Consider the following 26,789-nt stretch of genomic DNA (forward strand, 5'->3'; position numbering starts at 1 on the left):
ACCATCAGCCGCTATGTTGGTCACTTCCTGAAAGAACTTAATCAGGTCATGAGGTGGGACCTATGTTGGCCATTCCTAATAACTATGGTACTCTCCATCTGATCACATATCACTTCCCACATAATGCTTTCCAACAGCTTCCCTACAACAGACTTCAAATGCACTGAAGCAGTGAGCCAGCAGCTCAAACACAACATCCCCTATTTCCTTTAGCACTCTGGGGAAATTGAATAGAGTCCAGCTGTCCTATCAGATTTAAATCGCTTAAATGCAGCAGTAAGTTCTATTAAAGCAATTTAGGTCTGAACTATTGGGACCAAAGCAGAGCCTTCAGAAGTGAAAACTGATGCAAAGTATCAATTTAGTTCATTGCCATAGCTTTATCCTCATACCTAACCCGTCCTGATAAAATCTCTCAAAGGACCAAAACAAAAACTTTTTAAAAAATCTGCCATTGTTATTACAATCATCCACTATTCTTCTTTCTAATGTTTTTTTTTAAAACATACTCAATACTGGCTGGTGTATTTTATTAGGAATTAATCTACTACGGTTACTTGGATAACTCTTCTCCCTCTCTGGCAATAAAGGCTGCTCCCTTTAAACAAAATGTACATGATGATGATTAGCAAACACATATTATTTTTCAGAAATTCTAACAGGAGTTTTGAAAAAAATGGTTATATGAACCCACGACAGTACCCTAGCAAGAAGTCAATCTTTTCAGGAGAGGAGAGGAGGAAAGGAGTGGAGAAAACTGATGGGCAAAAAGGAAGGAAAAATAGTGAGACAAAATTCTGCACAATATTATAACACATTTCAACTCTTGGTCAAATATATGCAATATTGTTGCATTTCTAAAATTATATTACTATCAAATTTAAAAAGCCTGCAAATTCAGCTGGCCTATTCCAGTTGTTAAATATGATAATGCATCTACTGTTAAACATTAAATTAATTATCTTTTCAAAAGATTTTCCTGTAGTTGTCACTGCACAAAGGGCATCCTTTTGTCTATCCCAACTTTACCACTTCAAAACTGAATCCCCTTTCTGTACAAAACTAAAACAAAACGAGAATATTCCACTGGTGGGTGAAATGTGTTTTAAGGGACATTCTGAGCACTGATCTTCAGCTGCTACAAAAATCTATAGTTTCATTTATTTATTGTCCAGAAACAAAAGTGACAAAGCCTCAAGAGCTACATAATGAATGTGCCTGAATGCAAATGTAATGAATTGTTTCCTGCCAGATTATATGATGTAATAAAATACTTTGACTCTTCTTACTGAAGTTGCTTAAAATACACAGTGAATGGAGCGTCCTTCATGCAGCAAGATGTTTGTGTATGGAATTATCTCACTTTGACATCTAGGTAATCAATTTTTGCCACCACAGAGGTGTATATTTTATGTTCCATAGGGATGACTTGTTCATAAATATCTGAAGATATATGCTTATTTTATCAGGTGTATATTTTATGTTCCATAGGGATGACTTGTTCATAAATATCTGAAGATATATGCTTATTTTATCAGGTGTATATTTTATGTTCCATAGGGATGACTTGTTCATAAATATCTGAAGATATATGCTTATTTTATCAGGTGTATATTTTATGTTCCATAGGGATGACTTGTTCATAAATATCTGAAGATATATGCTTGTTTTATCAGATAGGGCCATGTTACAAAGGTACCCTTTCCTCATTCTATCCTTGGCATTTGTTGAAATGAAATACTTTCATAGGGACCTTAAATTTCAGCTGTGAGAGTCAAGTAGGCACATTGCAAGTTTATTTTATGCTCCATTTTAAGTCTGTTTTCTTCACCATGTTAAAATCTCCCATGTTACACTGCCACACCTAATAAGGCAGCAGACAACAACAAAATCAAATTCAACCAATGGTGTTCTCCCTGTTGATTCTCATCATTTGACACTCCTTCTAAAATGTTACCACTCTTGCTACATAAAAAAGGCTCTCTCTTCTTGCCACTCCCCGGTACTGAAATGGAAATTTACTTTGTGAGAAATCTCAGTTGTCAGCTTAAATCCTACTACTCCTCCTCACAGTGGCCCCAATATTCCTCATTGTAGTACCTGGAGAACATTAATTACGCAGGTGCTATGGAAAGAAAAAGGGGGTTGAGATCCGTTACGTCAGGTCTCCACAATCATGATGTTGCCTCTGCATTTCCAAGTCTTCCACTATTGGGTGCACTTGAGCACAGAATCTGTGCCTGCAATAAGCACATACCCAGCATACCCACAGAAATGAGGTGGGACAGGGTGTTCCTGACCTTCCGGCCTCAATTTACTCTCAGCACGGCCAAGGAGTTCCCATTCCTCTTAAGCCTGCAGTTGCGGCTGTGTTCCCTTCCAGTATTTCCCAGTGCACTGAGGTTGTAACCAGGTCATGCTAATGGTTTGGCCCACCAAATTGAAGCATATGGTGGCCTTGACTAAACTGCACTTCTGATATGCTCTGCCTGTCCTGCACCTGGTGGTGGTGGGGGTTGGGGGAAGAAAGGGGAGTAATATTGTGGCCATTATTTCTATATATAAATCTATGGTGCTTCCCCATGCAAGACATATATTGCTTACTTGAAATTAATTCAGTTCAAATTAACTGTGAAAATTACCAAGGTATTTACAATAAACCTGTCCATTGTAACTAATATCTTTATCCAGTTTGTCTTTGACATTTAGATTCTAGTAGTTATTCAAACAATTTGCACAGCATACATCTTCAAAACCACCCTCCAAGTCCAATCCGTTCTTCGATTTAAGGAAAATTTACAGGGGTATGGGGAAAGAGCAGGGGAGTGGGGACTAATCGGACAGCTCTTTCAAAGAGCCGGCACAGGTACGATGGGACGAATGGCCTCCTTAAGTGCTGTGATTCATTCTGTGATTCTATGAATAAACATTTTTAGATCCAGGAACTGCCTTACAGTAAGTTTAAACTTAAGTATCAAGTAAATGGCTTCTAGCACATTCTGTTCAGATATTTTTATTCTTGACATTATTTTTCATAATTCTTCTTCACCTTCACTTTCTTCAGAGCCAAGATATTTCAATTGCACTTCCATGGAGGGCTGATGTCCAACTGGGAAAAACATGCCAACTGCTGCATCACTTAATATTTCATAAAAAACTGAACTGTCTATCTACTGTTGCCACACAAATATTTGACTTAACAGAGGAATCATTAGATTTAAGATTACTAGAGAACATTTCCAGTATTTGCAATCATCTTTTATATATTTACGATTAAAGGATCAACTAAGGGATAGTGGTTTCAAACTTGTATCTTAAATAGTTTGAATAACCAGCTGAAAGGCAGGGCATTGGGTGGGACAATGGTTAACAGATAGTATCCTCTTACCTGTTGGACCAACAGATGGGATGAAAATTTCTTTTCTCTGCCAGCTATAAGCATTTTATGTGAATTAAGCGTAGCCAAACTCAATCCAGTAATGTCTTACTATGCATTTAACCTGTGTGTTTGATGCTGAGGCAGGGGGCTATGTGTTCCATTCCCCAATACGGCTCATGGCGAGCATAATTTTTCTTTGTCATTATAATCTCAAATTCTTATTTTTAACAATCAGCTCTTCCCTTTCTATTTTAAAGAAAATATTTACATTTATATAAAACTTTAATTACTGCATTTCTCAGAAACATCTCAAAGCAATTTCATGTACAATGAATTATTTTGAACTGCAGCATCTGTCAAAGGCAAAAATGTCTGCCATTTTGTACATAAGTAAGATTCCAAAAATGGCAGTTAATCTGTTTTAGTGGTGTTGGTTGAGTGAGGAGTGTCAGCCAGAAAACCAGGAGAACTCCCAATGTTTCTTTGAATAGTGTCATGGGATCTTTAATCTGTACCTGTAGAACAGGCAGTCAGGACTTAGTTTAACAACTTATCCAAAGGAGGATATCTCCGATAGTGCAGCACTCTCTCAGTACTGCCTGGAGAGCGTACTCAGTCCTGGAGTACAACCTGAACCCACAACCAATAAGTGCCAACTAAGGCACTGTAATCAAAGTGGAGCATACAGTCTTCACACTGCAAGTTTCTGGTAATGTCCCTGTCATTACAGATATGCCGCACAAGAGTATTTATTTTCTATAGAGGTCGTTTCAGGGCATTTTTTGCACACCTCAGCGGCCAGTTCATGAATGGCACTGGCAGAGGTTTAGGAGGAAATTGCCTTCCTGCACTCTCAGGAAGGAAACAATGCATGGCATTAGGGAAGCTAATTAATTTAGCTTAAAAATAATTAATTTAGAATTGAACAGGTAGGAAAAAAAACAAAATATATACACACAGAAAAAATGCATCAGTGTGCTTGATCTCCTTTAAAGTTGATGATGGCAACATATTTCATTTCAGCCACTTATCAGGCAAAGAATACTAGAACTACAGTAATGCATGTCTGTTCTGAACAATAGATACTAGAGTTAGATACTGCAGCCATCCTTATGCATTTTTAAGGCTCCTTTTAATAATGTCTGAAAAAAAAACTAGTGTTTGTACTCCCTGTTACCATTCTCTCCCCCATCAAACAAGAAGGTGTATGTTAATAACTTGGATTAGTAGTTATACAAATATGATAGAGGAGTAGAGACAATTGTACTCTATCTGGTGTCTCGTCCTAATTTTAAGCAGTTAAAAACAGGTTCTACATTAATAGTGTTGATAAGGTATTTTATTTAAACTTTGTTGAATTCCAGGTCTGAACAAAGAACACATACTACATATATTTAACCACTGCTTTTTAATTGTGTTGCTCATCTGGATGCTGAGAGCTCATCTAATGAAGCTAAATTAAAATGTGTTCCACTACCTAATTATCCATTGTAAGTATGTATTCAGCCATCTGTTGTCTGTGGAATCTACTAACCTGTAGAACAGTCAAATAAACAAAAGTGCTGTACAGTATATGACATGTGCAAAAGGGAATTTTAAATTCATCAAACGTTCCTTTCTTGCATCAGTCAGATCTCAGTGCAGCAGATATGATACACAGTACTCAAATAATCCTGTGCATCAGAGGGCAAAATTTGTTAAACCAGGCTCTTGGAAATATATGCTGTTTGCCACAATAGACAGAAAACTCCATGAACTTAAAATAAGAGCTTCACAAATTCCTGCAGGTTCATAACATCAATATGCTCCCATGTTAGAGAAGCTCTCAACAGTAACAATGGCATACAGCAAAGGATTCATTTTACAAAATGGCTGCTGAACTTGTTTGCGAGACAGGTGCCAGATAGAAAAAGAGACTGCTCTAATTATGAGAAAAAGAGATAAATATCAGCTGCAAATTTTTGCTCGAACTGAGGGGCATCATTACTGAAGGGTTTTGCATCACTTCTATAAACCTGTACTACATTCAATCTACCGAGCACTGTAAAACATAAAGATGCACGGCTGGTTTCTACATTTAAGAAATTACCAGATAATCGAGAAGATTTTTTTTAACCTGCTAAATTGCAGATATGTCCTTTAAAAAAAGTTGATGTTTATACTATATGTAGCAATGGTTATTTAAAGCTAGTTACTAGAAAAACCAAAATGTTTACGAAATATAATCAGGCCCAAACTTACTGAGTTGGGGGGTGGGGCTGAAATCAGACATTCCGCCCACAGGGAAAGCTGGAATAGGGTTTCTACTCTAATTAAACTCCACCCAAAATCCTAATCTGGGGGTAGGGGCGGTCACATCTACCACCTGTCCCAGCAAGAGTTTTGGGGCATGTCTGAGGACATTCCAAGCTATGCTGGGAATTCTACCTAGAATGCCATGTGATGGCCCGATGGATCCCATGCTTGCTGAGTGCAGGCTACCGTTGTGGGTCTCTTAAATACCCTGAAGACGTAAAGGTGTAGAAGTAATCAATCCCAGAGGGATTGAACACAGTCAGACTGCAGAACCTCCAATTCCCTGTCGGCAAGCAACATTCTTTTCCTGACAGCTTTGACCCGTTAAAGGCCTTCACCCCCATCAGAATGGTAGGGTGCTGCTCCAATTTTCTGACAGCAAGGGAAGACACTTATACTGCACCTCTATAGGCACTACCCTCACCCCAAATATTAAAGGCTGCACATAGTGACACCACAAGTCCTGGCCAAAATGGAGATAATTGGGTAATTCCCCCGTCAATCACGCCTGCTATAAGTAACTGGGATTGATTTTATGCAGATGTTTGTGAATACCCTCCACTCACTGCATTTTGTTGGAGAAATAATCAGTTTGTATTATGTGGCCAAAATTGCTGGGCTCCCAGCATGCCACTGGAAGTTAGAAGGGGCAAGACCTCTGTTTGCTGGCTGCCCAGGCTGTTGACCACATCCAAAAACCCAGGGAGGGAGTCATTTTAATATTCAGAGTGAATATTGACACCACTGTGTCAGCCATTATGTAATTATCCTCTCCGCACTGCGTTTGCTGGAGAAATAATCTTGCTGTACTCGGGAGACTCTGTTTGCTATATTATCAGTCATGAGTTCGGAGACTCTCAAGTTCCGCCCTGCTTCCAACTCCATGGCTGACACAGTGGTGTCAATATTCACTCTGAACATTAAAATGACTCCCTCCCTGGGTTTTTGGATGTGGTCAACAGCCTGGGCAGCCAGCAAACAGAGGTCTTGCCCCTTCTAACTTCCAGTGGCATGCTGGGAGCCCAGCAATTTTGGCCACATACTCATTATTCCAAATTACAAGGGCACAATGCTGCCGTGTTCCCTTCGGGAACCCTGTGATTACCCTTCGGGGAAACCTAAGCAGCAATAGCAGACCAAAACTGGACATCCCCGATCCTGATTACAGTGCTACTGGAGCAGTTCAACTGTTTTAAATGTGGGGTGGTATGGTGTGTGGCAAATGACCATACCCGGGGACTCAGGAACAGCCCTCTGTGCAGCTGCAGTGCAGTTGAGGAAACTTAGGTCTGGTAACAAAACACAGATACAACATGTAAACTTATATCAACTATATAGCTGTTCATTAAATGCTGTCCACCAGGAGGATTTTCCAAACTCCACAATGCTGTTTGTGGAGGCTACTGAATGGTTAAAGCATGTATGATATCTACCTAAGCTCCTTGACACTTTTGACTTACAGTTTATCTCCTTACTTTCAATCTTTATTGTACCACTTGTGCCTTTGCAAAAAATACTCCTCCAAATTACAGATCACAAAATAAAATCTGGAATATGTTTGTACACTAATACCTCAAATGCGCTTAGGTTTCTGCATTAAACACTGACTACAAAAGTTATTATCAGGTTAATCATGAAATAGTGTTACAGATGCAATATTAGAAAAAACTAAAGGTGAAAATTTTCCCTCCTTCAATATGAAATAAGGAAAAAATTCTGCCAAATTCTATTCAAAGCAGGAGGAACCCCTCAAAATCAATTCACCATAATTTCAGTACTGTACAGTACAATAGCATAGACTAGTAAGATAATGACTGACATTTTTTTTAAAGTTACTCCTTTAAACAAATGATTTAATGCTTTGTGTCATCTAAGCAATAAAGAGGTACAAAACGGAGGCTGATTTAACTCTACTTTGTGTCTAGGGTATACCTATTTTCCTGGTGCAAAGCAGAGGAAAAAGGGCGGAAACCAGTCACGCTGGGTCTAATCCCCCTTTGCGCTTAAGTCACACTTGCAGGGTATTCCCAGAGCATGCACTCACCTCTCAAAATGCCCCAATGTCATTTTCCTATGTCTCCATCTGGTGGTAACAGAGTGAAAGTGAGCCATGGAAGTTGCACACAGATTACAGGATGGTGAAAAGGGGTTGCCAGCAACCTCTTTAATACTTCTAAATTGCTTCCTTTTCAGCAGGGAGGATCACTGGGACTATCGGCCTTCTGGTTGCTGGTTTTGGACATTAGACAGAAGGCCCTGATGCTGGTGGCCATTAAAGCTGCTGCAGGCCTCTTAGGCCTGGAGCAGCAATCCACTTTCTCTCAGGTCTGTAGCAGTGGTCCACTTTGAACCCCCAATTTTGGATGCATGCCAGTTGGGAGCATGTTGGGCCTATGCTAATAACCTGAACTTGTTAAATGGGCGACTTCAGGTCCACCAATTCAAGTGCACTTCACTCAACTTGTGCTCAAGACAGGGGTGGGGGAAAGAGTTTCTTTAAGAGGACATTAAAACAAACTTAGGTCTGGTAACAAAACACAGATACAACATGTAAACTTATATCAACTATATAGGCATTTTCAAGTGAAATTGTAAACATGTATTAATAATATGCTGATCATTTAAGTTTAATTCAGTACAAACCTATTCCCCCAATACCATTTCTGAATAATCAGCAAAAACTGGTAGGTTCACAGGACCTCACCTCAGGTACGTCACTACACATTATGAACATACACTGACTAAAACCAGTAAAGTTCCTATTGTCACATGGAAGAATCTATTTTGAAAAAAATAATTAAGAACTTCACTTCGACTTTAAAGCTGCAGTACCTCAGAGTTACAGGAAATATTTTTTAAAGTTCCTGTTGGGTCGATCATTGTTAGGGGGTACTTTTTAACCTAACCCACCCGATAGGAAACCAATGGATGTGATCGACCGCTTGTTTTACATTCCGCCTGATCAGATCCCATCAGTCTCCCGCCAAGTGGGTTAGGTTAAAATGTCTAGGGGGCATTTTAACTCTCCCCGATTGATGGAAAAGAGCAGGGGAGCAATTAAAATGGGGCGGCTCTACCTCCCGCTTAGTTCCCGCCGATTCCCCATTTAAACACTGTTGCTTTAGGTGCCTAATTAATAAATGAAAATCAGGATCCCACGATGTACATAGAACTCAGATAGCATTTTGACCCTGCTCTGCCTCCTGCCACGTAAAGAGGTTTGGAAGTCAGCGAGTCTCTCTAAAGTATACTTTTAAAAAAACTTCCCTTAATGAGGCCAGGAGGTGGATGATTGCTCCTCTGGGCCCCACCAGGAGCTTACAGGCCTATGTTATCCTGGGCTCACCCCCACCTCCCGCACCCCCAAGCTGCAAGTCCCTCGCAACACCCAACCACCCCTCCCCTCTACAGACTTACCTTGCTGCCGGCAGCCTTCTCTTGATGCTGGAGGCCACCTGATCTTTGCTGCCATGGCCCCCCCCCCCCACCCCACCCCGACCAGCTGCCACATTCCGTTCGAAAACGGGCGACCAGCTGACTGGTGGCATTCAAATGATGCCTGACAGTTAAAATCTACCGGGCCTCCGATGAAGGCTGCTGCGTGGGATTGCCGTCCCCTCCTGCTGAAAATTTAAATTAGCCCTTTTAAGTTTTCACGAGAGGCTAGTTTTAGTGCAACATAGTTTAGGTATTTATACCACTATCTGTGCCTATGTTCTGGGTGCTCAACTGGTCATAAATCAGGTGGAAGTTAGCAGTGCAAATACACAAGTTGCCTATTTGTGAAGTGAAACCTCTCTGCAAAACCTGAACATCTTCATTATAAATGGTGTCACAAAGACTTAATCGATTTATTTATTTAATTCATTCTCAGGATGTGGGTGTTAGCGGCAAGACTGGCATTTATTGCCTAAAGGTTGCCCTTGAGAAGGTGGTGGTGGGCCTTCTTGAACCGCTACAGCCTATGCAGTGAAGATGCTCACACAATGCTGTTAGGTAGGGAGTTCCAGGACAGGCTCCTTCAATTCCTACTTCTACGCCGAAAATAAATTATTTGTCAGTGGACACTTCAGCTTTAATGTCATAAAATGAATTGGGAACGGGAGTGGGAGTGGGGAGAATAAGTTTTTTTTTTAGCGAACAACTGCATGTTACCAACATTACAACTCACCACCTGTCATGGCTTCCAATTTAACCCCTCCAAAGTAATGAAGAATAAAAGCCATGAACCAAGTGAAGAGAAAGAAAACGGGGATGGGGGAAAAGACAGGACTGAATGGTAATATAATGTTGTCATGACAACATTGGTGGCACAATATCAAGAGGCAGTGGAATGATAGCTCGTACCTACAATTTCTCATATAGCAAGTTCTAGAACTCAATTTGTGGTCATTGGGAGGCTCTGTGCCATTTTTTCCACAAGGAGGGAGGGAGGAAGGGCAAGTCAGAAGGCAAGTTTATCTGTTTCATTCTCATGCAGCTCCTACTGATCTGCTGAAAAGTGCCATTATCCGGCTGCTAATAATATCTGTCCACTTTGTATGAGGATGGGTTCAAAGTGCAAAAAAAAATCTAATGAAAGCAAGAGAAGTAATTTTGAAAGACTTAGGTTAAAAAAAATTGAAAATAACTGTGTTCATCCTGAGGCCCAACCTACAGGGTATAGGTTCCATCCCAAATCTGAATCATAACCCTTCTTCAGAGATCAGTGGACAAAGTAGAATCTTGGAAAGAATCCTGGCCCATCCCACTGATCCATGTTCTAAAATTAGTAACATGAACCAGTCACATTTGAAGATGTGATAGGCTTCTTGCATGTTAAACCTTGGTTCAGCTGTCTTCTTTGCATCAAATTACACCCCTAGGGTATTGTGTTTCTTTACCCAAGGTCAAGGCGTGAAACTCTTCATATTATTAAATCAGTACTTTCCCTCTCTGTAAATGAGGTCTAATCTAAATCAAACTTTTTTTTAGGAAGTTCTCCTGCCCAAGAAACAATTACAGCATTTGCTTTATAAATGTTATGATGTGTTTTCTTGAGTAAGTTCCAAGATGATTCCAGCACCTAAGACAGCAACCATTAACGGCCACTTACATTACTCTGTGATTAACTAAATATATGCACAGTCTCCATTGCACTTTAACGTTGCCAAATATAGAATCTGTACAAATAATTTAATATTTCATTTTCTTTTCTAAACAACAAGTGAAGCAAGCGTATACTAACCAAATGTTGCCATTGTGAATTCATACAGCTGAATGCAGCCCTAAACAAAGAGTCAGGCTTTCTACTTCCTGCTGGGTTGTGAAACGATGAATACAGCCTTCGCCTGACTAATGAGAAGAGCCAGCCCTTGTCAAATTACATCTACTACCATATTACCATAATACTCTCAAAGCACCACTCCTACAATCGTTTCTCGTGCATTAGTGAAAGTTTCTACAGAAGTTTATTGAGACCCAAAATGTAATTAATTTACGGTATGCAGTTCCTTCCCAGAAACCAAAAAGTTCATAATGCCACTTACTTATTTAAAGGTTGTGAATTAGAAATACAGCAGAGCCCCCCCAAAGTACTCAATAATGTAACCACTATGTATCAGCCAGCAGGAGGAACTTGAATTTGAAGCCTTTTCTGTAGAGGCCAATAAGCCATGTTTTTCAATTAAATATTGTGCTGTTATCTTAACTTGCATGTACAAGTATGCTTAATTTTATTACAAAGTTTTATCTTTATAAATGAAAACATTAAGAAATACGTCAGCTCCTTTGTTCCACAATGCTTATTTTTAATTCTCTATGTTCTTCATTTTGGACACAGGGGAAGCAGTGCCCTCTTTCATACAGAGCTCCATGTGTGCATTTCTGCTAGCAATTGGATATTAAAGTTTATCTCTCATGGTACTACATTCCACTACTGCAGGCTTGGATGTCCTTACTTCCTCTTTAAACCAGTGGTATTTACTAGTTGAGACATTAAACTCTCCTAGTTAAAAATGTTATTAAAATAATTCAGCAGAAGGGAGCTGCAGTCGGCAAAAAAACTATTTTCTGCCAATGGTTACCCAAAATCATATCAAAGTCCCCACCTATACATTCAATTAAATAGCAGCTACTCTGGAGTGAGATACAGTCAGTAACACCACCTCAGAATGTTGATGATTTAAGTGAATGGCTGAAGCTTTGCTTTTATGGTTTATGACATCATCAACACTCCCTCATTCTGTTAAATCCTTGCAACGCACCCCTGTACAAGGGATATTTTTTCCACAGTATACCTTGCAGTACAGATCATGCGCACATTTTCAAAATAAATATGTCTTCATTTATTTGCCAAAATGATGACCTGACAGCTTTTTCCACTTATTCTGCAAACATCATCAAATAGTTAGAAAAAGCTATGTTAAAATTTGAATATTTACTTGGATTTATTTTACCTTTTTCACAAAAAACATCCTTTATATTTCCAGGATTGTTTATAAATAACATTTTATTGAGAACAGAATGAGGATAGTTTATTTCATATAAAGGAGCAGCAATCTCAGAATTCAATAGAAATACTGTATTGTGTGCATTAGAACAATGATGACATTCACCATTAAGTGGCAGACAACTTTTTTATATATTTACTAAAGAAGGACACAATCTGTTTACGGTTGTTAAAACAACCTGCTTTGGAACAGCGTGATTCATGTGAATAACACACTGTGATGTTGCAACACTTAAGGATTAATATGCTGTTTTCCATTCATTAAGGAAAGAATTTCAGCTATATATTTTATGAATTTATGGACCATATATAGATGGGAGGGGTATTCTGCAGATTTTTCCTGTTTGGAAAAAGTGCGATCATGTCAGGTGGTTAAGTATGGAATATGCTCGAAGGCTTTGGAACAAAAAAACAAATCTGTCAATCCTCCTCACAGAACACGATGAGCAAACATCATTATCCCAGTTATACTGGGAATAGAAATAAATCCCTTTTTTGGGCATAGTTAGACTTCATTATTGGCCATCTCAGCTGCTAAAATGTCTAGACAGAATTCAGAGTGATGCTGAAAGAAAAAAATGGCTGATAAAGCCCACTGTGCACCGTATCGGAGGCAGATGGCCACACCCAGTGCTGATCTAGATGCTTTTGAAACAGATGTACAAAAGAAAGCTTCCACTCGTCTCTGTATAAATTATTTTACTAAGAGCCGTGGTACAGTATCTATAACTACAGTATAGACATTATTACTTTGTATCAAGTAGAATCCTCAACATATATCTTGTTAGATATCTACATAAGGCAACAAAAACAGGATATATAAATACATTGTTAATTTTGAACAATAAAATGAAGGATGAAAGCATAATCTTGTTCCTTTATAGCAGATGCTCTGCACTGAGAAAAATGCTGTTTTCACCATGGGTGTGTCCCATTGTAAAATGATGCTCTACAGCTATACTGTCAAATCCTGCTCAAAATGAGAATGACAATGAATAACACATATAATATGCATTCATTCTAATACAATCTTAATGTTAGTTATTTTGCTAAAATATCTATACACAACTAATAGCGCAGACGATTGAATTCCAAACAAATCTCCCTGGAAGGGTTGTGCAGTGATATACACAAAGCATTAAAAAAATGTTGTTCGTGCTTTCAGCAAAATAAAAATGTTTTTAAAACATATAATCTGCGCCACACCTACCCACAACAGCACACTGCACAACAAACCACTGCTTTGCTGCAATAAGAAGCAAATGAAAGGCCCACAGGTGAACAAAGCACATTAAGATGCATCTTAGTACAGACACTACCCTCCCAGCTCCAGTCCTTTCAAAACATGCAAAACAATTGAGTACCCTGGTTCTTCCAGCAACTCCACAGACATTCCATCTTCGCTGAATCTGCACTGGTCTGCATCTTGGGACATCAAAAATCTCAGATATTTCTGCCACCAGATTTTTCAGTTAGGCATTCCAATGCATTTATGGGGTGAAGTGCGTACTGGCAAGAGACTGGTGTTGTAAGCAGAACAGGGAAAGGGGAGGGCAATATGTAAACGCTGCAGTCTCCACTGCAGCAAATCAGCACTGCGATGTAATTGCCCTAGGGAATGCTCTTCCTTTGAAACAAAATGCAAATCTCTTTTCAAATTAAAAGCAGCTGCCTCACCAAGACTTGGGATAAGCTATTCAAGTGATTAATCAAACCTGATGGTGCAAGTGCGTGGGTAATTAAAAATACAACAGTTTTTATGCATCTATAGGTAAGAGTATTGGTTTCTGGATTTCGTATAAAAAAGCATATTGAAGGCTATCACTAGATTACTAGATTTAACAGCTCAGTTTTCCAAACTATTGTCTTCATTTTGACATCAACCACCTGTACCACATACACTGCATCATAAAATCTGAATGCAATATGACTTTTATCATGAAATCAATCTCTAAATCAGCAGCCAAGGCACATAGCTGCAAGAAAGAATCTGTGAATTACAATAGTCTCCCTGTAAACATAATAACATAACTACACTACACCGATCTGTTTAGTCTAAATGAGTTATTGGACAATGTACTACACTAAATACTTTTTTGGTATTAATACATTCAACAGCAATTACTTTTGAAATAAAACTTGCAACACTATGGTGCAGTTTTTGGTTAGAAAACCACAAAGCAAAGTGCTTAATGCAAACCAGACATAAAGATACCCTAGGGAAGGATGTTGTAATAGACATATCTCTACAACAGATATTATAATTTTATATATATACATGTAACGTTCAGCAATAGTTCCATCATTCCATGCAATTTATAAATAGCAGACATAATGCATGTTAGAAAGTGGGTACAGCAATTTTCATGTCTTACACTAGTACCCATGGTAACGGAAGCAACCAAAAGACAGGGAAGTTACTTAGATTCACTTGACTACAAAGAAAAATGAAAAGCATATTCGCATAGTACAAAATTGATAATCACAACTAAACAAAAAAAAGTAGCAGCTGATAATTTTGTGGGATGTTTTCATAAGCATCTATTTCAACTGCCCCAATGGAAGTATAAAATTGTGATTCTAATGGAACAAAGCAATAACAGCCACTTGTCCAATAGGGCAAGATAAATTATGAAAATCAACATACCATCGTAAAACTGGTAACAATCACTTACACTGTAGATCTGGTTTCTTCATACATCTAATGTTCCATACACAGGAGATATACAGCACATGCCTTGGTTATGAAAATAATTGCAAAGAAATGTTAGTCCGGATTGGTCTGATTGAACAAGTGTTGAAAGTGGCATACCCCAGGGATCAGCACTGGGTCTAATTTAGTCCTTGGTTTATATACACACATAGATATATATTTATAGATGAACTTGATTAGGACGCCAGGGGCACAATATCAAAATGTGCTGATGATGCAAAGTAGGGGGATTGGTAAACTAAGGAAGTCTGTAAAAGACTTCAGGAGGACATGGACAAATTACAAAATGGGGCAGACAAGATGTAATTTAATGTGGAGCAATGTGAGGAAAAATAAGGAATGGAAAGTCACTGAAGGGTGTCACTGGAGGAACAGAGAGGTAATTCCTTTATTTTGCTGCTGTGAGTGTCCTGGACAGAAATCCACTTTCTCCTCAGCCGAAGTCCATTTCTCTGCTGCTTTTGGACCTTAAAGTAATGGATCTTAACTGTCATAGAGTCATAGAGTCATAGAGTTATACAGCACGGATAGAGGACCTTCGGCCCATCGTGTCTGCGCCGGCCATCAAGCCCTGTCTACTCTAATCCCATATTCCAGCATTTGGTCCGTAGCCTTGTATGCTATGGCATTTCAAGTGCTCATCCAAATGCTTCTTGAATGTTGTGAGGGTTCCTGCCTCCACAACCCTTTCAGGCAGTGAGTTCCAGACTCCAACCACCCTCTGGGTGAAAAAGTTCTTTCTCAAATCCCCTCTAAACCTCCCGCCTTTTACCTTGAATCTATGTCCCCTTGTTATAGAACCCTCAACGAAGGGAAAAAGCTCCTTAGTATCCATCCTATCTGTGCCCCTCATAATTTTGTACACCTCAATCATGTCCCCCCTCAGCCTCCTCTGCTCCAAGGAAAACAAACCCAATCTTCCCAGTCTCTCTTCATAGCTGAAGCGCTCCAGCCCTGGTAACATCCTGGTGAATCTCCTCTGCACCCTCTCCAAAGCGATCACATCCTTCCTGTAGTGCGGCGACCAGAACTGCACACAGTACTCCAACTGTGGCCTAACCAGTGTTCTATACAGCTCCATCATAACCTCCTTGCTCTTATATTCTATGCCTCGGCTAATAAAGGCAAGTATCCCATATGCCTTCTTTACCACCTTATCTACCTGTTCCGCCGCCTTCAGGGATCTGTGAACTTGCACACCAAGATCCCTCTGACCCTCTGTCTTGCCTAGGGTCCTCCCATTCATTGTGTATTCCCTTGCCTTGTTAGTCCCTCCAAAGTGCATCACCTCGCACTTTTCCGGGTTAAATTCCATTTGCCACTGTCGTTGCTGTTTTCTACGAAGACTATTCTCTGCTGGGGTCGTCTCGATTCTAGTATCTGGCCTGCTGCTGCTTTCTCAGTTTTTTGCCCCTCTGCTGGGAATTTTTCACCCTATGCTGAGCTAGAGCTGATGTGTTTCTGCTGGTTCCCATCCTGTTCTGGATTCTGCTGCAGAATGACCTTTGCTCTGCTGCTATCTACCTGCTTCCCATTGTTGCTGACTTCATTCATTCCTCTGCTGGTATTCTGGATCCATTGGTGTGCACTACTAATCACTGAGGCCACTACTCACCTCCGCAGGACCCCTGGACCAATCTATGCTGACTCATGGTCGATTTTCCACGCTGCCTCTGCTCTCCATTTTCCACAGGAAAACCTCTAGAAGTGTGTCCATTGATATTCTGTCCTCAAACAGCTCCTGTTTTCACTCTCCCTCCATATCTGGACATTAATTTGTCTGTGCTCCAAGCTGACTCCATCCTATCTATAAGTCAACTTTATGCCACCACTGATCTTAACTTTGAACTCTCTCTTATTGTCTCCTCCCTAGAAAAAGTTTACAACCAGGACATATCTATTCTAATCTTTGCCATGTCTATGTATCCTGAATTTCCTCTCTGTCCATTTGCATGCACATTTTGGCTGCTGCTCCCGAGGCCATTACTTCTACCTCCAGTTTTCTTTTTCTTCTCTTTACCCCTCTGGGGCCTTCTCTCTGCCCTTTCCTGTTACCCAATTATGCCTCCTTTCATTTTTCACCTCTCAGGTACTTTGTCCTCCCAAATCCCGACCCCAACCCTTTCTCTATTCCTCTAACTTCCTACACTCCTGCCACCGTCCCAGGCTTGACTCTCTCCTGTATAAGCCCACAGATTCCCTTGTCTCTCACGGTATTCTCCGAAAGTCCCATCGAGGTACTGGTTGCTGCCTCCTTACCAGCAGCAACCCCAACTGCCCCATCCTACTCTATCAACAAGCTTCCCACCCAGACTGTCCACTGGGAACTAATCTTGCATATCTCCTTCCTGTTCCACTCATCCTCCCTCTGCTGACCCCGTGGAGTCTACATCTCCCTACAAAATGTCTGTTCAATTGCAACTAAGGTCCTTGGCATCCATGACCTTATTGTGGATAAATGTACTGATATCATGGCCTTGACAGAAACCTGACTCATGGATGATGACACCTTCACCATTACTAAAGCCTCCCTGTCTGGCTATGTCACCCTGCACCTGCCCCTCCCAAACTGCCGCAGTGATGGTGTGGCCCTTATCACCATATATCAACTTGGTCTGTCCCCCTACTCCTTTGTCACCTTCTCCTCTTTTGAGCACTTCACCTTGTTCCACCCCCTGACCTCTTCCTTAAAGTCCTCATTCTCTACCACCCACCCAAGCCCCACCTCAAGGCCCTGCTATTAATGGGGAGGCAGGGGAGGTGCGGAGGAGTGCAGTAGTGCGGGGAAAACCTGGCAGGCCGGGGACGTGGAGGCCTTGCTGATCTTAATGGCAGGGCCTCATTTAAATAACCTGCTGCAGTCTCCTGACCGACAGCCGGCCAAATTGACAGCCTGGCCGGCGGGCAGGACTGCATACGAGCAGCAGGAGGCCACAGCCGGGGATCAGTGGGGACAGTCTTTAGCAGTTAGTGGGAGGTCTTGCCGCGATCGGAGTGGGGGAGGAGGGGCTTTGCCACAATCAGCAAAAGGGCGTAGCAAGGAAGACCCAAGGAAGCATTCCTGCTCCTCCTGGCCCATAAATTTAAAAATTACCTCCTGGTCCTCTTCGGGCCCAAGATCCGGCTCCCGGCAGGTTTGGCCTGATGGCGAAGATGATACAGTTCCCCCAACCCCGCTTGGGCTTCAGGTTGAAATTGCAGATCAGGACCTGATGACATCATCGGACCCGATCTGCACATTTAAAACACGGCTCCGTTTCCTTCCTGCAGGTATCCTGCTCACCTACTCAAAAGAGCAGAATAATATAGGGACATGGTGGGAAGGAAGCGGAATTGGAAAGAGTAAGTGACTCCCGTTACTTTAGCTGCCCCGCCCCACCCCCCACCCTGGTGGGGGCAGTTAAAATGGGGGCCCAGGTTTCTCACCGAGATATCCTCACTCCTTTCCTCCCTTAGCCTCTGCGCCGAGCGACTCCTCATCCATGGGATTTCAACTTCCACCTCAAATCACCTTGCCATAGCTCCTCTGAGTTCACTGCCCTCCTGTCCTCCTTTAACCTCTCCCTCCATATAAACTCTCCTACCCATATTCACGGCCCATCTCCTTGACCTTGCCATCTCTCTATTCCTATCGTCTCAATCACAAACAAGGCCATCTTTGTTCAACTCCTTGTATCTCTCACTACTCACACCCCCTTCCCCCTTCCAACTCCACTTCCTTCTGCATCCGCCTCTAGAAAAAACTTTCCCCCCAGTCACTTACCATGACACTTTCAAACTCTCAACTGTCTAGCCTTTGGCCGGCCGTTTGCCACAATAGTTCTGCAGCTAACGATCTGCTCATTCACAACTTCACCACAGGCTTTGATGCCATTGTTCCCAGTAAGATCCTTACTCTCTCCCACCTTGGTTGTTCCCCCTGGCACAGCCCCCTTTTTCACTCCCTTAAGTCCAAGGGGCACAGACTTGAACGTATCTGGCGCATGACTGGTTTAGCCCTTCATCGCCAGATCTGGCTGGACCACATCAAGCACTAATGGGCCCTGCTCACTGCTCCAGGATCATACAGGAATGCAAAGATAATCCCCAGTTTCTTTTCTCCACTATCAACCTTCTCCTTAAACCCCTCTCCCCTGACCTTCCCATCCTCACCACCAACAAGTGTGAGGAGCTCATGGACTTCTTTGTCACTAAGATTGAGACCATCTGTTCAGCTGCCTCTGCCGCATCCCTCCCTTCCCCTTCCCCTCCCCCCAGGATCCCCCCTATCCTAGTCCTAAACTTTCCTATCTCCCTTCATGCCCTCTCCAAGCTCATTTTGTCCACGAGACCCACCTCTTGCTCTCTTGACCCTATTCCCACTGAATGGGCATCCAATTTTCCTTCCTGGCCCCCATGTAGCTGATATTGTAATTGGTTCCTTCTCCTCAGATATAGTCGTTCTCCTTTTCAAATCTAACGACTTCATCCCCTTCTCAGAAAACCCATCTTCGTTCCTTCTGCCCTTAAAATTACCGCCCAGTCTCCAATCTCTCTTTCCTCTCCAAAGTCCTCAAGTGTTGTCACCTCTCAAATCTGTGCCCATCTTTCCCATAACTCCAGGTTTGAACCTCTCCCATCAGGTTCCCGCTCCTGCCACGGCAATGAAACAACCCGAATCAAAGTCACAAATGACATCCTTTGTGACTGTGACCGTAGTGCACCATCCCTCCCCATCCTTCTCGACCTCTCTGCAGCCTTTGACACGGTTGACCACACCATCCTCCTCCATTGTCCAGCTGAGTGGGACTGTCCTCGACTGGTTCCACTCTTACCTATCCAGTCATAGCCATAGAATCTCCTGCAATGGCTTCTCTTCTCACTGCCACACCATTACCTCTGGAATTCCCCAAGGAGCTATCCTTGGTCCCCTCCTAATTTCCCATCTACATTCTGCCCAGCGGTGACATCATCTGAAGACATCACATCAGGTTCCATAAATACACTGACAACACTCAGCTCTACCCCTCCACTGTCTCTGTGTTGTCAGACTGTTTGTCCGATATCCAGTCCTGGATGAGTCCCAATTTCTACCAATTAAACATTGGGACGACTGATGCCATTGTCTTCGGCCTCTGCCACAAACTCTGTTCTCTCACCACTGATGCCATCCCCCTCCCTGGCCACTGTCTCAGTCCAAACCAGACTGTTCGCAACCTTGGCAACCTATTTGATCCGGAGCTAAGCTTCTGACCCCATATCTTCTTCATTGTAAAGGCTGCCTACTGCCAGCTCTGTAACATTGCCCGTCTTAGTTTATCTGCTGTTGAAACTCTCATCCATGCTTTTGTTACCTCAAGACCCGACTATTCCAATGCTCTCCAGGTTGGCATCCCATCTTCCACCCTCCATAAACGAGCTTGTCCAAAACTCTGCTGCCATTTTCTAAGCCACACCAAGTCACATTCACCCATCACCCCTATGCTCGCTGACCTACCAATGCCCCCGTTTTAAAATTCTTATCGTCATGTTCAAATCCCTCCATGGCCTTGCCCCTCCCCATCTCCATAATCTCCTCCAGCCCAAAAACCCTCCAAGAACTCTGCACTCTTGTGCATCCACCACTTCCTTCACCCCACCATTAGCGGCCTTACCTTCACCCATCTAGGCCCTAGGGTCTGGAATTCCCTCTCCGTCTGTCCACCTCTCTCTCCTCTAAGATCCTCCTTAAAACCTACCTCTTTGTCCAAGCTTTTAGTTGCCTGTCCTAATATCTCCTTCTTTGCCTCGGTGTCAATTTTTGTCTTACTTCACTCCTGTGAAGCACCCTGGGACGTTTTTCTACATTAAAAAACACTATATAAATGCAAGTTGTTGTTTTTCATAACATGTCACCTGTTGTATTCTACAACTTCCTGTAAGAACAGCAGTGATTAAGACAGGATGATTTAGCCCATGGAAATTCCTTCCTGCAATATATTCTTAGTCCTATCATTGGCATGTATATCACAATTTACATAAGTCTGCTACTTGCACTTCTATCACTTTACTTGCTAACATTTGTGTGTCAATACAGCATTTTTTACACAAAACTTTAACTGCTGCTTTTCTTCATGCCCTTATCTGTCATGTGCTGTTCCTTTACTGTATTATTCAAGCCTTACCTTTGAGTTGTTCTTAAAGTTGTACACCTTCTTCCAGATTTTCTGCCAGCTCCTTAAGAATAGTTGACATAGTCTGTCACTGGGTGAATACTGTCACTTTTGTTGTCTCCTTGATAGCTTTCGGGGCAGTTCTCCCCAACCAAAAATCTGACTGCAACTCTCCATTACAGAAGTTAATTACAGGACCTGGTCAGTAATTTGGGCTTTTATCAATTGTTGCTGAGCTACCATTCACGAGTTGCACACTCCAAGCTGCACAAATGACATTAGGTATTCATAGTACCTAAGTTGCATATTAATTGTTTGAGAAGTGTTAAAAGATCATTATTACAGGTATGTTGTTACAGTCAATGGGATTGCATTTTCAGGAAGGACACATTTCAAAACCATGCAATCCCACAATTTAATTAGTGAATCATAAATTATATTGAAAAATGAACATTCTCCCATTTTTTTGGGGGGGGAGTGGGGGGGTGATGAAATCTGTATTTATATCTATCACACTCCAAAATGTCAAAAGTAGCACGTGAGAAAGGCATTTTATTTTTTGCTGACCCGGAGCTGGAAATATTCAAGCATGTGCCAATGGGCAATCTTCCCTCAGCAAACAAACTCTTATTTATCTCAGGACCTATTTATACCACTTACCCACAGATGGTATGGAAAGGAACAGGCCAGATTCACAACAGTGCTCTAGATCCCAGACTACCTTTAAGCAATGCCTGAAATGCAATGGACAAAACTAGACCGAATATATACTAGATACATACCTAGACACACAAATATCTCTTATCTCTTCCCAGCATTGCTCACGGCAAGTCAAATTATACACAGTTTTGTAAAGCCAGGAGCATTGTGTCATGTTATACACAAATCATAGAATTTCACAGAAGAGAAGAGGGCCATTTGGCCCATCATGTCCGTGCTGGCCTCTGAAAGAACTATCCATTAGTCCCATTCTGCTGCTCTTTCCCACAATCTTAAATTTTTCTTATTCAAATTTTGATCCACTTCCCTTTCAAAAACTACTATGGATTCTGCTTCTACCACTATTTCTGGTGGGGCAATCCATGCCCTAACAACCCTCTGCATATAAAAAAATTCAACTAACTTCTTTGTTCTTTTGGTGACAATCTTAAATTTATGCCCTCTAGTTAGAAACTCACTGGCCAGTGGAAATAGTTTTTCCCTATTTATCTTATAAAAACTCTTAATATTCAATAACTTAATAATTATGAATATCTCAATCAGATCTCTTAACATGTTTTGTTCTAATTAAAACAGTCTCGGTTTCTCTAGTCTACCCTCATAAATAAAACTTCTCATCCCTGGTATCATCTTAGTCAATCTCTTCTTCAGCCTTTCTTTACTAAAGTAAGATGCCCAAAAATGAATACAATATTCTCAATTTCACTTTCCCGCCCTATCCCCAGATCCCTTGACTCCCTTAGACTCAAAAAATCTATCAATCTCAGCCTTGAATATACTCAATGACTCACCATCCACAGCCCTCTGGGATAGAGAATTCCAAAGATTCACAACCCTCTGAGTGAAGAAATTTCTCCTCATCTCAGAGATAAATGGCTGACCCCTTATCCAGAGACCATGACCCCTTGTTGTAGATTCTCCAGCCAGGGGAAACAGCCTCTCAGCATCTACCCTGTCAAGCCCCTTCAGAATCTTATATGTTTCAATGAGATCACCTCTCATTCTTCAAAATTCCAGACAGTATAAGCCCATTCCACTCAAACTCTCCTCACAGAGCAACCCTCTCATCCCAGGAATCAATCTAGTGAACATTTGTTGCACCCCCTCTAAGGCAGGTATATCTTTCCTTAGATAAGGAGACCAAAACTGTACAGAGTACTCCAGGTGTGGTCTCACCAAAGCCCTGTACAATTACAGCAAGACTTCCTTACTCTTGGACTCCAATCCCCTTGCAATAAAGGCCAACATACCATTTGCCTTCCTAATTGCTTGCTGTATCTGCATGTTAACCTTCTGTGATTCATGTACAAGGACCCAAATCCCTCTGAACACCAACATTTAATAGTTTCTCACCATTTAAAAAATATTCTGTTTTTCTATTCTTCCGACCAAAGTGAATAACCTCACATTTCCCCACATTATACTCCATCTGCCACCTTCTTGCCCATTCACTTAATCTGTCTATATCCCTTTGCAGACTCCTCACAGCTTACATTCCCATCTAGCTTTGTATAGTCAGCAAACTTGGATACATTATACTCAGTCCCCTCATCAAAGTCATTAATATAGATTGTAAATAGCTGAGGCCCAAGCACTGATCCTTGAGGCACCCCACCAGTTACAGCCTGCCAACTTGAAAATGATCCATTTATTCCTACTCTCTGTTTTCTGTCATTAACCAATCCTCTATCCATGCTAATATATTAGCCCTAACCCCATCTTGTGTAACATCCTTTTGTCTGGCACCTTATTGAATGCCTTTTGAAAATCCAAATATACGACATTCACTGGTTCCCCTTTATCTACCCTGCTAGTTACATCCTCAAAAAACTCTAATAGATTTGTCAAACACGATTTCCCTTTCATAAAACCATGCTGATTCTGCCTAATCACATGATAATTTTATAAGTGCCCCGGTTACCACGTCCTTAATAATAGATTCCAGTATTTTCCCAACTACTGATGTCAGACTAACTGACCTGTAGTTCCCTGTTTTCTCTCTCCCTCCTTTCTCAAATAACATTTGCTACCTTCCAATCCACTGGGACTGTTCTAGAATCTAGGGAATTTTGGAAGATCACAACCAATGTATCCACCATCTCGGCAGCCAACTCTTCGAGAACTCGAGAATGTAAGCCTTAAGGTCCAGGGGATTTGTCTGCTTTTAGTCCCATTTCTCCAGTAGTTTTCTTTATTAATATTAATTACTTAAAGTTCCTCACTCTCATTATACCTTTGGTTCCCCACTATTTCTGATATGTTTTTTGTGTCTTTTACTGTGAAGACAGGTACAAAATATTTGTTTAACGTCTCTGCCATTTCCTTATTCCCCATTATAATTTCTCCTGTCTCTGCCTCTAAGGGACCAACGGTTACTTTTTTTTTATTCGTTCATGGGATGTGGGCATCGCTGGCGAGGCCAGCATTTATTGCCCATCCCTAATTGCCCTTGAGAAGGTGGTGGTGAGCCACCTTCTTGAACCGCTGCAGTCTGTGTGGTGAAGGTTCTCCCACAGTGCTGTTAGGAAGGGAGTTCCAGGATTTTGACCCAGCGACGATGAAGGAACGGCGATATATTTCCAAGTTGGGATGTCTTGGAGGGGAACATGCAGGTGGTGTTGTTCCCGTGTACCTGCTGCTCTTGTCCTTCTAGGTGGTAGAGGTCGCGGGTTTGGGAGGTGCTGTCGAAAAAGCCTTGGCGAGTTGCTGCAGTGCATCCTGTGGGTGGTACACACTGCAGCCACAGTGCTTTGGTGGTGAAGGGAGTGAATGTTTAGGGTGGTGGAAGGGGTGCCAATCAAGCGGGCTGCTTTGTCCTGGATGGTGTCGAGCTTCTTGAGTGTTGTTGAAGCTGCTCTCATCCAGGCAAGTGGAGAGTATTCCATCACATTCCTGACTTGTGCCTTGTAGGTGGTGGAAAGGCTTTGGGGAGTCAGGAGGTGAGTCACTCGCCACAGAATATCCAGCCTCTGACCTGCTCTTGTAGCCACAGTATTTATATGGCTGGTCCAGTTAAGTTTCTGGTCAATGTTGATGGTGGGGGATTCGACGATGGTAATGCCGTTGAATGTTAAGGGGAGGTGGTTAGACTCTCTCTTGTTGGAGATGGTCATTGCCTGGCATTTATCTGGCACGAATGTTACTTGCCACTTATGAGCCCAAGTCTGGATGTTGTCCAGGTCTTGCTGCATGCGGGCTCGGATTGCTTCATTATTTGAGGGGCTGCGAATGGAACTGAACACTGTGCAATCATCAGCGAACATCCCCATTTCTGACCTTATGATGGAGGGAAGGTCATTGATGAAGCAGCTGAAGATGGTTGGGCCTAGGACACTGCCCTGAGGAACTCCTGCAGCAATGTCCTGGGGCTGAGATGATTGGCCTCCAACAACCACTACCATCTTCCTTTGTTCCTTTGACTCCAGCCACTGAACAGCTTTCCCCCTGATTCCCATTGACTTCAATTTTACTGGGGCTCCTTGGTGCCACACTCAGTCAAATGCTGCCTTGATGTCAAAGGCAGTCACTATCACCTCACCTCTGGAATTCAGCTCTTTTGTCCATGTTTGGACCAAGGCTGTAATGAGGTCTGGAGTCGAGTGGTCCTGGCGGAACCCAACCTGAGCATCAGTGAGCAGGTTATTGATGAGTAAGTGCCACTTGATAGCACTGTCGACGACACCTTCCATCACTTTGCTGACGATTGAGAGGCGCAGCTAGTTCTGGAGCACAAGTCTTCAGCACTACAGCTGGGATGTTGTCGGGGCCCATAGCCTTTGCTGTATCCAGTGCACTCAACCGTTTCTTGATATCACGTGGAGTGAATCGAATTTGCTGAAGACCGGCTTCTGTGATGGTGGGGATATCGGGAGGAGGCAGAGATGGATCATCCACTCGGCACTTCTGGCTGAAGATGATTGCAAACGCTTCAACCTTATCTTTTGCACTCACGTGCTGGACTCCGCCATCATTGAGGAGTTTTGCTACTCTGTTCCTTTTTACACACTTGTAGAACCTCTTACAATCTGTTTTTTATATTTCTTGCTAGTTTACTCTCATATTCTATTTTCTCCCTCTTTATCAATTTCTTGGTCATCCTTTGCTGGTTTCTAAAACTCTCCAAATCCTCAGGCTGACTCTTTTTGGCAATATTATAAGCCTCTTCTTGTAATCTAATACTATCGTTAACTTCTTTAGTTAGCCACTGATGGATCACTTTTCCCGTGGAGTTTTATTCCTCAATGGAATGTATATTCATTGAGAATTATGAAATATTTCTTTAAATGTTCGACATTGCTTATCTACCGTCATGCCTTTTAATCTAATTGCCTAATCAACCTTAGCCAACTCACCCCTCATACCTAATGTAATTGGCTTTGTTTAAGTTCAAGACTCTAGTTTCAGACTTAAGTATGCCACTCTGAAACTCAATGTGAAATTCAAACATATTATGATCACTTTTGATCAGTGATAAAAGGAAGAGTGAGAGCGGAGGCTGAGAGCGGAGCACGGGATCAGCAATAAAAGGAGCGAGAGGGGAGAAAGAGAGCGGAGCGCAGAAGCGCCAGGGAGAGAGGTGAAAAAACATCTAAAGTGACGTTAGCACAAAGGAAGGAGCTGTTTGTTGAGTAGCTGGTGATTTTTTTTTCTGCTGAGTGTTTTTTAAGCCTTTAAGTTTATCTTTGTTAAGTTTAGTTAATAAGTAGAGGCATGGCAGGGCACCTCAGTCCCGTCAAATGCACATCAAATCTCTGCAGTCCTGCCACATCCAGTCATGAATGGTGGTGGACAATTAAACAACTAACGGGAGGAGAAGGCTCTGTACACATCCCCATCCTCAATGATGGCAGAGTCCAGCATGTGAGTGCAAAAGACAAGGCTGAAGCGTTTGCAAACATCTTCAGCCAGAAGTGCCGAGTGGATGATCCATCTCGGCCTCCTCCCGATATCCCCAGTCTTCAGCCAATTCGATTCACTCCACGTGATATCAAGAAACGGCTGAGTGCACTGGATACAGCAAAGGCTATGGGCCCCGACAACATCCCGGCTATAGTGCTGAAG

The 26,789-nt window shown here is 42.0% G+C and overlaps 1 protein-coding gene across 6 annotated transcripts in view; it reads right to left on the reverse strand.

The window, feature by feature from the left end:
- The window catches only part of rtn1a (reticulon 1a), a 176,135-nt gene that overhangs the window by 27,024 nt on the left and 122,322 nt on the right, over positions 1–26,789 (reverse strand). Inside the window, exon 1 of one of the 6 annotated variants that reach the window (XM_067991887.1) lies at positions 14,840–14,937. The exons of 3 other annotated variants lie outside the window; for them this stretch is intronic. In XM_067991887.1, coding sequence (XP_067847988.1) covers positions 14,840–14,861 — 22 coding nt within the window. In that variant the 5' untranslated portion in view covers positions 14,862–14,937. Of the gene's footprint in view, positions 1–10,901; positions 10,993–13,528; positions 13,701–14,839; positions 14,938–26,789 lie in introns of those variants that run through there. 2 more of the 6 variants (XM_067991886.1, XM_067991888.1) reach the window with 2 other exon arrangements.

This window comes from Heptranchias perlo, chromosome 10, assembly GCF_035084215.1.
Source record: "Heptranchias perlo isolate sHepPer1 chromosome 10, sHepPer1.hap1, whole genome shotgun sequence".
Lineage (NCBI taxonomy): Eukaryota > Metazoa > Chordata > Chondrichthyes > Hexanchiformes > Hexanchidae > Heptranchias > Heptranchias perlo.